At 34.9% G+C, this 14,999-nt stretch overlaps 1 protein-coding gene across 2 annotated transcripts in view; it reads left to right on the forward strand.

Moving 5' to 3' along the window:
- The window catches only part of GRM8 (glutamate metabotropic receptor 8), a 303,037-nt gene that overhangs the window by 189,626 nt on the left and 98,412 nt on the right, over window positions 1-14,999 (forward strand). For both annotated transcript variants that reach the window (XM_032442703.2, XM_015852739.3), the window contains exon 6: window positions 5,037-5,237. In XM_032442703.2, the coding sequence (XP_032298594.2) occupies window positions 5,037-5,237 (201 nt within the window). The remainder of the gene's footprint in view (window positions 1-5,036; window positions 5,238-14,999) is intronic.

Consider the following 14,999-nt stretch of genomic DNA (forward strand, 5'->3'; position numbering starts at 1 on the left):
ATTTTGTGTATTATCTTTTTCACTAATCATTTTTATTTTCACTTTATGCACCCAACATTACTTGTCCTCCCACTATTACTCCCAGAGAGTAGTAATCACATCAGTCCCTAGAGAAGCTTGAAATAAGCTTTTTTTTTTTGAAAGACTTCTTGCTCAGCTCATGTGAGAGGAGATGTGGGAAGAGAGGCACTGTGGGAAGGCAGGAGAAAAACAAACTCTTGGAAAGGGATTTTTCACTCTTGGTAGTGAATTGATGGTTAGGAGATTCCAACTATTCTGCAGCAGAATTTCTGTCACTGGAAAGCCAGTTATTCACATTGTTCTTTTCTAACCGAAGGATAAGACATACAAGCCTTGTGACATTTTATTTTATTTTATTTTATTTTATTTTATTTTATTTTATTTTATTTTATTTTATTTTATTTGTTTGTTTGTTTTATTTTAATAATTTTTTATTTCTGGATTAATAATGATTTTTCCAGAAGTTACCACCCTAGGAGTAAGATACATAAATCAAGTAATAGCAAACATTACAGAAAGTGGATTAAAACACTGTAAATGGAAATCTGCGATTACAATTTTCTCAAATGAGTTTTTCAAGCAGAAGTCTATAAATAATAGCCTAAAAAGATCAAAATATTGCATTAATATTTTAGGTTAGTGAAATAAATGATGTAGCCCTACCAGATGATAGTGACCAAGTAATTTCCATTTCAGCTAAAAGAAAGACTACGACACATTGCAGCAGCAGTGAGTTTTTAAACAGACATTTTCTATAACTTAGATGTGAGAGTTTTCAGAGAGCTGGCTGCATGTTTTCTGAGCTGTTAATATTGATTTTTTTATAAGCTTTGAAGTATCAGTACCAAAAACAGTGGAAGAGTGCTTGCAATGAGCCAATATTTGAACTTAACATGAAACGTGAGCTGGCCAATTGTGCTCCAGTCAGTCCTAAACAAAACAAAGATAAAATCATAATAAAGGAGATTAATAAAAAGAAAAACAACAACAACAAACCCATCATGGACACCAGTAAGCACTGAGTAATCAAAATAGGTATTTTTAAGGTTGATTAATAAAGATGATAGTTCTTGTATACACTTCTAAGAACACTGAGTTTTGATTTTGAGTAACAATCTAAAATATTAGAAATCAAGATGGCTCAAATAAAAGTAGTTGAAAAAAAAATGGTTTGCTGATAGACTTCAAAAAGGAATATTTCCTTTAGTTGGTTAATAATTAGGGAAGCAAGACTCCTCTTTGAAACATCTCATTTCCCAAGTGGGGCTCTAGTTATGTGTCTTGTCTTTTTTGTCTTTGCACTACTTTTCTAAGCTTGGAAACTGAAATTATTATTATTATTCTGTCATTTGTTTTACCAAGATTAGGATCCTATTCCCGTGTACACTACATCCCCATACCACAGATTTCTACTTATCCTAAATGGACCCCCACTCCCATGTCTCAAGCTGTCCAGTACATGAAGCCTTTATCAGGAGCTTCATGTCTAGGGTTCTAACTAGTTGTTGTACGCAACGTCTTTAATTTTACACTATGGTCTTCAAGTAGCATAAAATAAAATTCTAACTATGCATACATGATGTAGTTTTGAAAACATGCAAATAGATTTGAGATAAGACAACATGGTAAGACAACATGAGTAATATTGATGGGAAATACAAAGCGAATGGGGAATTTCTAGAACACTGCAGTTAATAAACAATTAATTCCTATATCACAAACTATAAAACAGGCATATCCAATTTTGCCTTATCTATAATTGTTTTTTATTTATTCATAAGTCAATAAGAAATAAGAAATCTGCTCTGTGCTCTTCCTGTTGCCACTGGCATTTGCAAAAGTTTCATCTACGTGTGCCCTAAGATCAATATTTAAAAGCCAGTTTAAAACACGGGTGAATTGTATAACACTTATCTCTCAGCAGATTGGTCACCTGCTGGGGAGACCAACAACTTAAGTAAGTTTTAGATGCTTCATTTGTATCTCACATGTGATGCTATCACCCAAGTATGAATTCATTGTGTTAGCTCTATTACATTAATCTTTATTTATTTACTACATTGTGTTATTAAATTTTTAATCAAGACATAATTTATTGTTGTAAATAAAATTGTTTTGTTCCCTGAAGTATTTTGATTCCCAATTCATGCATGAGGAGTTGATGATGTCAGTGCTTCTTTTTCCCTCATAAACATATCTACCTAATCTACATCTCACCTTCTGTTGGTTACCTTTTCCTGTCATAGCCAAGTTCCAACTTCCTGAGCAGGAAATGCTTATTCCTGCAGTACAGGTACTACCAGAAGCAAAGGGGGAAATGGTTACAAATTATAGTAATGATACTACCTGCAGTAGTCTGGCATGTCACTCCTGCTCAGGAAATGCAATAATAGCTGTGGCAACATTCTCCAAGCTCTTCTGGGATCATTGATGATCTCCCTGCAGGATTTCAGAAATAGATTCCAAATAAAGACAGACAGGAAAGGTTGACACTTCTCCTGGGCTAGTGATGCATCATCTCTCCTAGCTCATCTCCAGCCCAAGTTGATAACACTAGTGCATATAGCTGTGTTTCAACATCTTGCTGTAATTCTCCACAAGCCTGCACTTTTCAGCAGCTGGATTGGAATTCCCGCTGGAAAATATCATGTTATCTTTCCTTGAATTTCCTTTGTTTGGAAATCAGAGTACAGAGGAATGATGTCAGCACAGTTCTTGTCTCAGTTCTTGGCACGCTGTCAGACCAAGTAGGTATTAGGTGTCTGAGTTCAAGAGTTGTCATCATCCCCCCCAACTATGCAGCCTCAATAATTCCTTTTGGAGTAAAAACTGTGAGATTAGAAATTGAAGTGATCATCAAAAGGCATAAAGGAATTTTGTTATGAGATGTGTCTAATTACACAATTTCAAGTTGTTCTTGTGTATGCGTGTGTATGTGTAAGTATGCTTTGTATAGCTTATATGTAATGTAATCAGATATAGCAGACTTCTAAGCTGATGAGTTCTTGTCATCTTTTTATATTTTGAAACAGAAAATGAAGAGAAACTTCAAAAAGAAATCATTTTTATTAAATTATTTGTTTGTTGTGTAGAAAGCAGAGACTTCTATTGCCTTCTGAGATTGCTAGATTTGAAAGTGATTATTCTGTGATGTTGCTCATCCCCTCATAATTAAGGAAACATATTCAGTGGTAATATATTCATTTTTAATCTGTAATTTATATGATAAATTAGTTTTTGAAAAATTAGTTCCTGTAATTTATATGATAAATTATTGCTGAAGAGTAAAGGTGAAATGTTATAATGTGGAATAAGTTTATAAAAATCCTGCATATGCTTAAACTACAGTGAAATGCAAGGGACTATATTACACATTTCTTTTTCTTTTGTACCACTTTTTAGGATGTATTTACAGAAGTATTTGTAGTGTTCAGGGCTCTATGGCTTAGCACTTATTATAGAAGATAATTTCTTTCTGTCTTTCACCAGCCCTCCACCTTTCAACATACGTCTTCGTCTGTCTGATGTGTGAGGGGAATTATATTTGGCTTGGAAACAAAAAGAGGTGTATCTCCTTCACACATATTCTGTCCTGGCCATCCCACTTAGAGGATGAGGGAGCTCTTGGGAACACGTGTGGGTTATTGACTGCTGTGTGCCTGCAGCAGTTCTGTAAGCCTTGCCCTTCACTTCTTGTCTGGCAGTCTTCACCAGGCAGGAACAATTAAGGGAGGGATCCTGAGCTGTGCCTGTCAATTACTGCTGAAAGCTAGTTTGCAAATGAAGTAATTTAATAGAGTTGCAATCTCACTGTCATGTCTAAGCAGTGTGTTTCAAGTAATTGTGCAAATTTCAGTGTGTGCAAGGAAATGCTTTTCTATTTGCCTGGTTTCTGTAATGTCACACAATTTACTAATTACTTGCCAATCATTAGATAGCATGCCTTGTATAGTGTCGATTGAGTAATTTGTAGTAAGTTACAAAGCTTTCCTCTCATGGTCAGTACAACAAATAAGGAAGTTATGTTTTTGTTGTTGTTGTTGGTTGGTTGGTTGGTTGGTTTTTAACTATCCCATGAGGAGAAATAACCTTGGTTTTAATCTTGTGTTCACTGAGTCAGTGGGAGATTGGCTGTAGACATCAGCAGAGCAGATTTCAAGCTGAGATCTGCAGAGACCTCTTTCCCATTGCAAATGAAAATGCTAAGACTTAGAAACCAGTGTCTGAATTTGCATATAGGGCATGCTGGTTGTCTACCTAAAATATAATTTTCCTGGACTTTAACTTTTCCACTTGATGCTATTACTGCTGAACATAAAAGGTATGTCTGGATTTGCACTTAGATGATTAATGTGGGCAATCCCTGCAGAATCAAAATCTCATAATGTATTGATTCGCTCTGTATACCTACTGTAGGAAAAATGTTCCTGTAGGAAACAGCAGACAGTGCGTAGCTCTCAACATGAAACATAATTCAGCAATAAATACAGGGAAAAGTCTCAGAATGAGCACTTTTCAGTATGGAGACAGATGGCCACATCACTTGGCAAACATTCGGCTTTTTTTCCCTGACATGTTTAAATAATCTTTATCAAGCAGTAGACATAGATAAAAATTTAGGTAGCCTTAAATTTATCTAAAATAGAATGACAGGCTACTGTAGAAGTGTCCTATAAATAACTACAACCAGCTATTGAATGAAAGTTGATAAGCTGTGGAGTGGATTTCTACTGGACTGTAGAAATACATATATATATTTTTTGTAATGAAATGCTCTGTCCTCTTTCCCAACCCAGGACTCAACGTAGCATTTATGTACCTGGCACAGCATACAAGGATTAGAGGCAGAACCAGATGGCCATACCTTAACTTGTCTTGTTTATTTAGGTGATGGATAGCAGAGTCCTGACTTTACCTATTTGTCTGACTATGATAATTTACGTTCTACTGTGGATTTGTGCACATACATGCACACAAACGGAAGTAAACAGACTCTTTTTCTCTTTATTCCTTAGGCTTAGAAAGAATTGCAAGAGATTCAGCATATGAGCAAGAAGGAAAAGTTCAGTTTGTAATTGACGCAGTATATTCCATGGCCTATGCACTACATAACATGCACAAAGATCTCTGTCCTGGATATATCGGTCTGTGTCCAAGGATGAGCACAATTGATGGTAAAGAACTGCTTACCTATATCCGGGCAGTAAACTTTAATGGTAAGTTATGTGTACTCTTTTTTTTTTTTTTTTCTCCCTACCTTCTTGTTCTTTACATGTTTCAAAAGTGACAAGATGTGTTTTCTTCTATATATAGGATACTTTAAGGCACAGTGGAAAACACAAGATTAGAAGCAGTTCTCATTCAGTCAGAACTGTGAGTTTTTCCACCTGCTTTGAAACCCCAAGTGTATTTTTCATCTTAACATTAAGCTGCTCCCACAGGATGCAGATGTTAAAAATAAGAATCTGTCAATCAAAATATTTCAGTGAAAAGCTGCTATTATAGAAACAAGTTGAGGACTCGTAGTCCTACTGACAGATTAAAATCCTTAAATGGAGGTTGCTCATGTGTTTACAAGAGAATGAACTGAAAATATACCCTTTTGAAAATTTCATTCTCTTGAAATTGCTGTTAACAGTTTCCTTACATAATTGAATAGTGGAATTTTCTTTCAGCTTATGTGTTTAAATCTCAATTAAAAGACTTACTAGAAGTTACAGCTGCTTTTCCTTATTATTGTTTTTCATTCAGTGATGTAATCAGTTTTAACACAACTGCTATATATATTTTTATACAACAGTACATAATATTCTGTGCAGCTGGGATCTGCCTGCTGGAGAAATACAGTTACTATTTCCTATGCTGTCAACAGTAGAGACCAATAAAGAACAAGCTTAATTTATGAATGTAGAATTGAAAAGGGTAGAACATATTTGATGGTGAAATAAAGTTGCTGAAAACTTAGATTGTTTTGTGAATTTCCTAGCTGTTGTAGGCTATATTTCCCATTATTTTACAAGGAAATGGAACAGTGTTCTTTGATGTGTTTTCTTTTTCTTTCTATTTTTTTTCCCTGTGTGGCAGTAATTCACATACTGGGAATGCCTTCTAACTATAGAGAGAAGCACTGTCTATCACAATTCACTCCTGTGACCTCAGCTGCCAGCCTTTTTGAAAAAAGTACAAGGTCATTTTGAATTTAGCTTCCAAGTGGAAGCATTTTTTTGCTCTAGGTAATGTACCAGACCATTTGGTTGATATGAATATTGGCTGTAGTTCACAGTTGTTTTTTTTCCTCTTTTGAATCTTCTTCTGCAACATTCATAAAAAGGGAATCCCTGTCTACAGGAATACAGAAGAAAGATGGGAGTTAAAATTATTCTTTAGTGATTTCAAAGAAAACCTGGAACAAAATATGTAGCAAACAAATGGGAATGTTGCTATGATGACAGAGGTAGGGAACAGATTGTAAGGTCTGCAGTGGTAATTATCTACATTTACAACACATATGCTTTTGAGTCTGTGTTGTTAAAGTGTAAAGAAAGCGATCAATTTTAATTTGGTTAGCATGAAAGATTAGCATAAAAAGATAAGGTGTATGCACTATATATAACATTTTCCACCCTACAGATTGTTGTACTTCATCAATAACTGTCTTGATTTTTTCACTGTCTGACTATTGAAACAACAAGGGGAGATGAAAGGGTTGGATTGAACATTCTGGACACTAATGAAAAAGGATGTTTTTGAAGTAGCAGTCTTTCGGTATCTAAATGGGGGCTATAAGAAAGAAGGGAACAGACTCTTTATCAGGGTCTGTTGCAGTAAGACAATGGAACATGGTTTCAGACTAAAAAGAATGAAGATTTAGATTGAATATAAGGATGTTTAAAATTATTTATTTATTTATTTATTTTACTGGTAAAGGTAGTGAAGCACTGTGACAGGTTGCTCAGGGAGGTGGTTGATGCCCCATCCCTGGAGACACTCAAGCTTGGGCTGAATGAGACTCTAAGCAATGTGATCTGGCCATGGGTTTATTGCAGGAGAATTGGACTAATTGACCTTTAAGAGTCCCTTCCAATTCAAATGATTCTATGATTTACTGAAAGAGGGAAGAAGAAATAGAACAGTGTTTCTGTGATTTTAAATGTCTGTCTCGTGGGGTGAATAAAATCTTCCCTGTGTTTGGCTTGTCCACATTATGTACCCATGTACCAATTTTTTGTGTTTATCACATGATCCAGTATTTCCCTTTTTGAAGTCATGAATTGGGAGGCATTATCAAAAGACAGTCTTTGGTCCTGTGCCTTTTCCTATAAAACTCAAGTTCCTGTTCCTCAGAAAAGCACTGTAGCTGTGTCTGACTTGGTTTACAGAGACAAATAGGTATGTGGGTTGCTAGACCTTATGTGAAGGGGGCGGTGACTGTGGTGCTGTATGTTAATTTTGACATTAATTCCAGGTTCAAATCACCATTAATGTAGTATTTTAAAAGTGAGCTGATATATGAAAGGGAAACCCTGGCTTTGAAAGCCATTCAAAGTAGCATTTTTCTGTCCTGGTAGTAAAAGGATCACAGCATTGCTGAAGTTGGCAGGGACCCCTGGAGATCCCCTGCTTAGATCTGGTTCAGCTACATCAGGTTGCTCATGTCCACAACCTGTCAGGTTTTAAATATATCCAAGTATGAAAAATCCTGCAAAATTATCTCTTAGAAATCATTTCCGCTGTTTGATAATCTTCACAGTAAAAAGTTCTTTTCTTAGGCTTAAGCAATATTATCCATGTTTTAGAATTAAACTATTATGCTTTGGGGTTATAATAATTCTTCTTAACCAGTATGGCAATGTGTGGGTGCAACTGCAGTTGATATGGTCCTACATTAAAGTCAGTGAGTTTCATCTCACAAATTGTGACCTGTATTATGAAGGACCTCTTTCTGCCTTATGGACAGTCCTTGCAATGGGAAGAAAATGTGTATTTCTGGTTATTGGAGGTATTGCTCTGTTTTAGATTGCAATCAGTTGCTTTGAAATGTGTGGATTTTTACTTACTTTGTTTATTCTTATTTACAAATGGTAAAGAAGATTTACACCCCTGCAGGATTAGTCTGTGTAATATTCCATGACACCTTCATGACTAGAGTGGTAATAACCACCAGTGCACAGTATACTGATATAATTGATACGACATTTGCTTCTGCTTGAATATTCTTCTGCCAGTTCTGTGTTAAGTGCAGAAAATATCACAGTTCAGCAGTTGAAAGGAACAGAGCTTTATTTTCACTTGAGATCTGAATTACTGCTGAGTGCCATCTCCTCTCTTAGTACTATCTTTGTTTCTCTTAGAACAATCAAAACATAGTGTCCGTAAACAATTGCTTTTCATTTACAGTAGGCATTTGAATTATTAATTTCAGTTCATAGAAGAAGAAATGACTAGTGTGTAATTCTGCAGCCTATTTCAGTGTATGTAGAAATTAAAAGTTTTTAAGAAATGGATAAATTTTAAGACTCATATTTCCAAGCCAGTGCACTGAGGCACAATCTATATAGATTGCTGTGTTCTTGCTGGTAGACCAAAACCAATCCTTTTCAGCTATTAGTACAAAGACTACTTAGAGATGTCAGATTTTTGATGTTCCTTCTCATCTTGGTTTCTCTCTGGAAACCAGTGAATATGTTGTCACTCAATAGCATCATTTTAAATAGAGGTGCCACATTTGGAAGTTCTTCCCTGACTGTTTTTGTATCTAAACATCATGAGATATTTATGTGGAACTGGTCTTTAATGTTTAAAATTATCTAAAGCAAATATGTTTTTTTTCTGTAAATTAGGTTTATAAATAGCAATCTGTCGTGGTTTAATTGTGTCATGACTCAGTAGATCTCCTTTCATATTTCTACTGTGTTCTTACTGTGACTTCATTTTTCTGCCTACAAATAAGCAGAGGTCCTATAAGAGTTTTTACCCTAGCATGTGCTGAGTATTTTTATTATTATTAATTTTTTAAATTTTTTTTAAATTTTTTTTTTTAATGAGAAATGCTCATCTTTTATCAGTAATGAGACCTGCATTTGTAGAGGCTGGAAGTGTTTCAAAGTGTGGTGTTCTTTTGTTGCTGTTCTATGGTGATTGGTTTTATTTTTAGTTAAAGGATTTATTGTGCTTTTTCTTGGATAGGAATAAACTATAGAGAGGTAAGATTGATCAGTGTCACCCTTCTTTGTTGTGCCACTTCAGAAGATCAGAATTCATGGTTGAATTCTAAAACAAAAGTCATTACTCAGATTGTACTCAGATTAAGCATTTCTTACAGAAGAAAACTCATTCTTTCCATATAGAACAATTTGGAGCGAGTATGTGGTGCTATGTAGCTATTCTGTGCCTATCTTTGGGCATATATTTTTATTTACATTAATACATTGTGACTGGTCCAAGGATAAGTACTTAGCAAATGTCACACACTAAACCACAATATATTTACATGCATTATGATTCTCTCGTTCTATATTTCAAAGTAAGGGCAGAACTTGACCCTTTCTCTCAAACAGGCAGGCAGCCATCTGTCTGTCTGCTTGCCTGTCTGTATATCTATCTATCCATCTATTTACACTAATGGTCTACTTATCTTGCTGTGGCATCTTTCCTGGTGAGGAGCTAGGAGGGAGCAGAGAATAGGTGAAAACAGGTGAAAGCCTCTATTGACAATGCCTAGATCAGTGTCTGTTTCTGACGGAGTTCACTGTAACATCACTTCCCCCTTCTGGTAAAAAGGAGACAGTAAATTCCAATTCTGATTGTAGCCTTTCCTTTAGTCTTTGGGACTGTGTAAAACAACTGTATTTCTTGCTGGTGTTTTGTGACAAATTTACAATGGCACTGGTCCAGATTGACCAGAGATGTAATGGAGTCTTCATCCTCAGAGATGTTCAAAAGATGACAGTTTTCTCCAGCTGTCCTTCCTCTAAGCAGAGGGATTGGACTAGGTGATCTCAGAGCTTCCTTCCCACCTCAGCCACTCTCAGGTTCTGTAGCTCCAACAGAACAAATAATAAAGAAAAGTGAGCACTCACCCTTGCTTTAAATGTTTTAAATGAATATATATTACATTTACTCTAGTCTTCTGGCACTAATTTCATAGTCTGTGTGGATTTGCTGCTCCTTGCTGCTATTTGTGTTATAAATCTGGTAATCAAATGCCTTTAAGAAAAGAATAATTTTGTCTTCATGCACATGAAGCACCATTCCCATTCATAAAGCAAACATAAGGAATTTCATCCTAAAGAGTTAGGATGGTGCCAGACAGTGAGAACATAAGAATAGAAGCTGCCAGGCAAACTTAAAACAAAGCATTGACAATTCTGTAGAAAAAATTAAAGATCACTGTACACTGATATAAATATATATATTTTCCCAGAAAGAATTATCTATAGTGGGCAGTTTTTTTTTTTAAAATGAAGAATTGCATTCCTCATGGAGAATTTTGAATCCTTCAGAAAATCATTAATTTGGGATCAGCTGTTTACCAAATCCATCTGCTACTGCTATCTGTTCTAAGGCATTAATCTGATCTTGACTTAGTAGTCATCTCAGACAGTTTTAAATGCTTTCTTCAAGAAAGCTGACACCTCTCTATTCTTTCACTAAGTACAAAATTTGCATTCTCAAATCATTATTTATCATTAAAACAGAAGCTTTAAAGTGGTTGCCCTTTGAAGTTGACATGTTTTGACATTTTTTAAGGCATTAAGCACAATAGAACTAAATGTCCCACTTAAATTGTACTGGAGCTATTCTCCTAATTTATTATTTTTAATTAAGAGCTCAAATCTACAGCTACAGATAGAGAAAAAAACAACTTTCTGATACATTTGAACACATCTGTGAATTTTAGTTAAGTTCATTATTTAGCGACTTGTACTGTCAGAAACACTTATCATATGGCACTGGTGCTGTGTTCTGTTGGGGTTAAAAACTATCCTAATATCTTGTTTCCTGTGCCTTTTTATGAAATGAAGAAAGAAGTAGTTACCTCTGTTCATTTCTTACTGGTGATGATTTCAAATAGGTTCCACTTTGTCATGTTAATTATTTTAATGGAATTAATTCAGGTGTCTGTACAAGAAACTGAAATAGCACAGTGGTTTGAATCACTCTAAGATGCTTGTGTCGCATATGTTTATAATACGTGTAATGGGCAAAGCTCAGAGCTGCTATGATTCTCAGGTACCTCACAAGTCCATGTGATTCAGAGCTTATGAAAATGCAAAGTGTGAATCTGGAAGGTAGAACCTAAAAGTAAATGTAATTTGTTACTATGCTTTTGTCATTTATGGATCTTAAGTACTGATTAATTGAGCAATATATTTGCTTCACTTAAAAAAACACGATGTGGAGCATGATTGATGTCAGTTCTCCATTTTGAAGAACAAGGTCTAGTTCATAAGGTATTGCAGGATATTCAGATATATTACAGTTTTCTGCTAAGATGAAGTGAAAAACTCAAGCTGTAGTGAAAAGCAGTAGAAACTCTTGCCACTCTGAGTGGAAAGGTCTCTGGGTGCAAAGAAATGGAATCCTTAACATGTATAATTATTGGCTTTTAGTCAGTGTAAGAAACATCACAGCTACAGTTCTGTCTAGTTATTAAGCCCTTCAGATATGCTTATTACCTTAATTACCATGCAGAAGGCCAGCCACATGTTTTAAGGAAAATCTTTATTTGTCGATCTAACTGGAGTGGTAAAATCAAAAATACCCTATTAAATCCATAAAATAAAGTGAGAATGTCTGTACAAATTATTAATGTTTCTTTATATTGATTTATGGCCCACTTGGTAAGACAAGACTTCTGCAAGCCAGAAGGAGAGCCATGAAGGGCACTGAATTGTTTTTTCAGTGCTTTGGTGACAGAATTGTGTGAAACTTTTTCATCCCCCTACAGCACTTTTCAGTTCTCTTATGAAATAAACACACTGAAGAGAATACAATTAAAAAAAAAAGCAACAAGGATTCCATGAAGGATAATTGGTATTATTAATAAGCCTCACTTAGAGTTCATTCATGTAAGAAGTGATCTAACTATTAATATCTTGTAAGCAACTAACAGAAAACAGAGTCATACTTCAGAGAAGTTGCTGTCAGTTAAGCTGCCTTGACAAGTCTTAGATTCTCATATGAGGAGGAAAAAAACAGTTTCTGTATGTTAGAGAGAATGATAGAAAAGTCGGGTAATCAATACCTTAGAGCAGAAATTACAGCAAGGAGAGAATAATTTTATAATTAGCAGACATTGCCTACATCATCATCCCTCTAGGGAAATGTAGAATTCACCAAAATTAAGTCTACAGTTAAGCAGCATTGGATTCAAGAGCAAGTTAGACATGTTAAATCTCGTACTCAGATGCGATCTTAAGCAAAACCAGGGAGAATCTGAGCAAAGTAAACATGATGTTTAAAAGCAAATGATGAGATTCAGGTCACTCCTCATAGGCAAATAGTTTTGCCTCAGTTTCAGTAGCTGATGTAGTCTAAAGGAAGTGTCTAGCTCTCCATACAGCTGAAGGGAAAGGCTGATACCTCTAAAGGCTACCAGAGAGCAATCCTGTCCATTAGCATTTAGGCACCATAGCAACTCATCTACTTCTGTGCATTTTACCTCAAGAAACTATGAGTCAGAGAGATTATCTCAAAGGCTGGTTAAATCATTTTAATAGCATGAAATATTAAATATGCAGAAGATAGTTTATCTTAGAAGCTTCTCTAATTTACTTTGGTAGAGGAAGCATTTGCTGCTGTTCCTGAGGCTTAAGGTATCCAGTCATTTTAGGCACACAGCAGGCTGTGTTTTATGTTGGGCAGTTTCAGCCCAAAATGTTGCACCCCATAGTCTTAGCCAAATCTCTCCCTTCTGAGCTTCAGGTAAAATGGATTTGATCCACAAATACCTGAGGTGTTCTATTTTAAATAAAGAGACTGTGTATCTTAAATTCTCCTGTGATCTCCATCATAAAAATTGAATCTTTGATAATTTAGAGTAAAATCATTTGTAGTAGAGATTTTGGTTGCAAGTTTGTAGATTCTGTGCATAGCTCAAAATCGGAGTGGTGATGCATTAGTGAAGTATCTTTGTTAACATTTTTCAATTTGTGCCAATTTCATTAGGTTATTAACTTTTATAATTACATTAGCATTTAATAAAAAATTAGCTTTCAGTAGAGAGATTCTTTACTGGTAGATTTAGATGGAAGGCTAAGCAATTTTAAGCCAAGTTATAGGAGCTGGCTTAAAATATATATAAAATATACACAGCTGGATAAATTTGAAAATGGCACTTCTCTGTATTCCTTGCATTTCTATCAGCAAATTGGCAGCTTGACTGGCACTCAAGTATGGTTTTATTTGTTGGTAGTTGAGCTCTTCATGTATGGTAAGATTGTCAGATGAGACTCAAATACATTTCAGAGGCTTAAAACCTGGATTTGAGTTTAGCTAACACATCAGATCATGAAGAGTAATGATAGCTTCCTCCTTTGACCCACCTGTTACAATTAGTGAGATTTATATCCAAGATAGATAAATGTGATATTGACTTGCTTATATTTTAAGTGTTCAGTGTGAGTAAAAGGGATGCAATACAACCCTTCTATTTTAAGTCAAAGACAAGAAATTAATTCCTCTGAAGATTTCCAGAAGGGAATTAGAAGTATTTAATGTAGTAGTTCTAATGCTATTTTGTGATGAGGCAGATGGAAACATTGATTTTGTTGTTCCTCCAAGACTTTTCCTATTGGTCTAGGATTAGGATGTTCACAAAATAAAGGATCTGATTTTTAATACTTAATCCAAAAGAGACTGAAGTCATGCACCAGAATTCCTAGAAATCCTACTCAAATTGACTCCTGGTAGCTCATCTAAGTGCCACCCCATCCTCATTTTTCTAAGAGAACAAAAGTTGAAAGAAAGCAGAAGAAAAAGCAGAAGACATTCCTTATGCCAAAATTCAAAAACACAGAAGGTTGAAATAGATCCAACAGAAAATAAAACAACTAAGAGAGATGTCATTGCTTGAACTCAGTCAGCCAGACCAGAAGAAATTTTAAAGCATGTTGCAGATGCAATTTAGACATATTCTGTAGGAACTTTTGATAGTAGCAGTATAATAAATATTGCCAAAAGTACTTCTGCTGATACTTCTGCTGAAGTATCTGTAACTACTTTTTCAGAAAAATACCCCACAGAATGGAGAAGTAAACTCTGGGTTAAAATCTGAAATAAGGGAAATATGTGCGTGTTGAGGTGCAAAAACAAAAACAAAAACAAACAAACAAAAAAAAACCCCACAAAAACCAAAAACAAAACAAAACAAAAACCCAAAACAACCCAAAACAACAAAAACACACACAGTGAAATGAGAAACAAACCAGTTAGACTCTATATTTCTACTGAGGCAGTACAGAAGCACGAAATCTTAGTTCATTGTAGGATTATCCATATTTTGGAGTTTCTTTGTTTTGTTTTGTTTTGTTTTGTTTTTATACAACATATGCAAAGAAAGAAGCAGCCTATCATCTATGTCTAAATTGGTTTTGGTTTTCATTCAAATGAAACTTTGCTGTTTTATAGAAGATAAATTACAATTTACCCCTTGGGACTAAGTATTAGAAAAGCTAGCATAATTTTCAAATATTACTTATTGTTGTTCAATAATGAAAAAGAAAAAGAAAAAAAAACCACATAACCTCAGATAGAGAAACTATCAATATGCTATCATAGTTTTAATATAAGTGAGAACATTTTCATTTAGAAACAAAAAAGAATTTTCATGTAATACTGCTGGTTGATTACTCCATCATTCACTTTTATGTTGTTTCAATGAGTAGCAAGTCAGGTGTCATTCTATCATGAAATGACTGTCTTTCATGTTTCATATCCTTCAAATATGTGAAATACAGCTTGTTTTGATAACATCT

This window comes from Coturnix japonica, chromosome 1, assembly GCF_054131305.1.
Source record: "Coturnix japonica strain WE chromosome 1, WE-NBRP24, whole genome shotgun sequence".
Taxonomy (NCBI): Eukaryota; Metazoa; Chordata; class Aves; order Galliformes; family Phasianidae; genus Coturnix; species Coturnix japonica.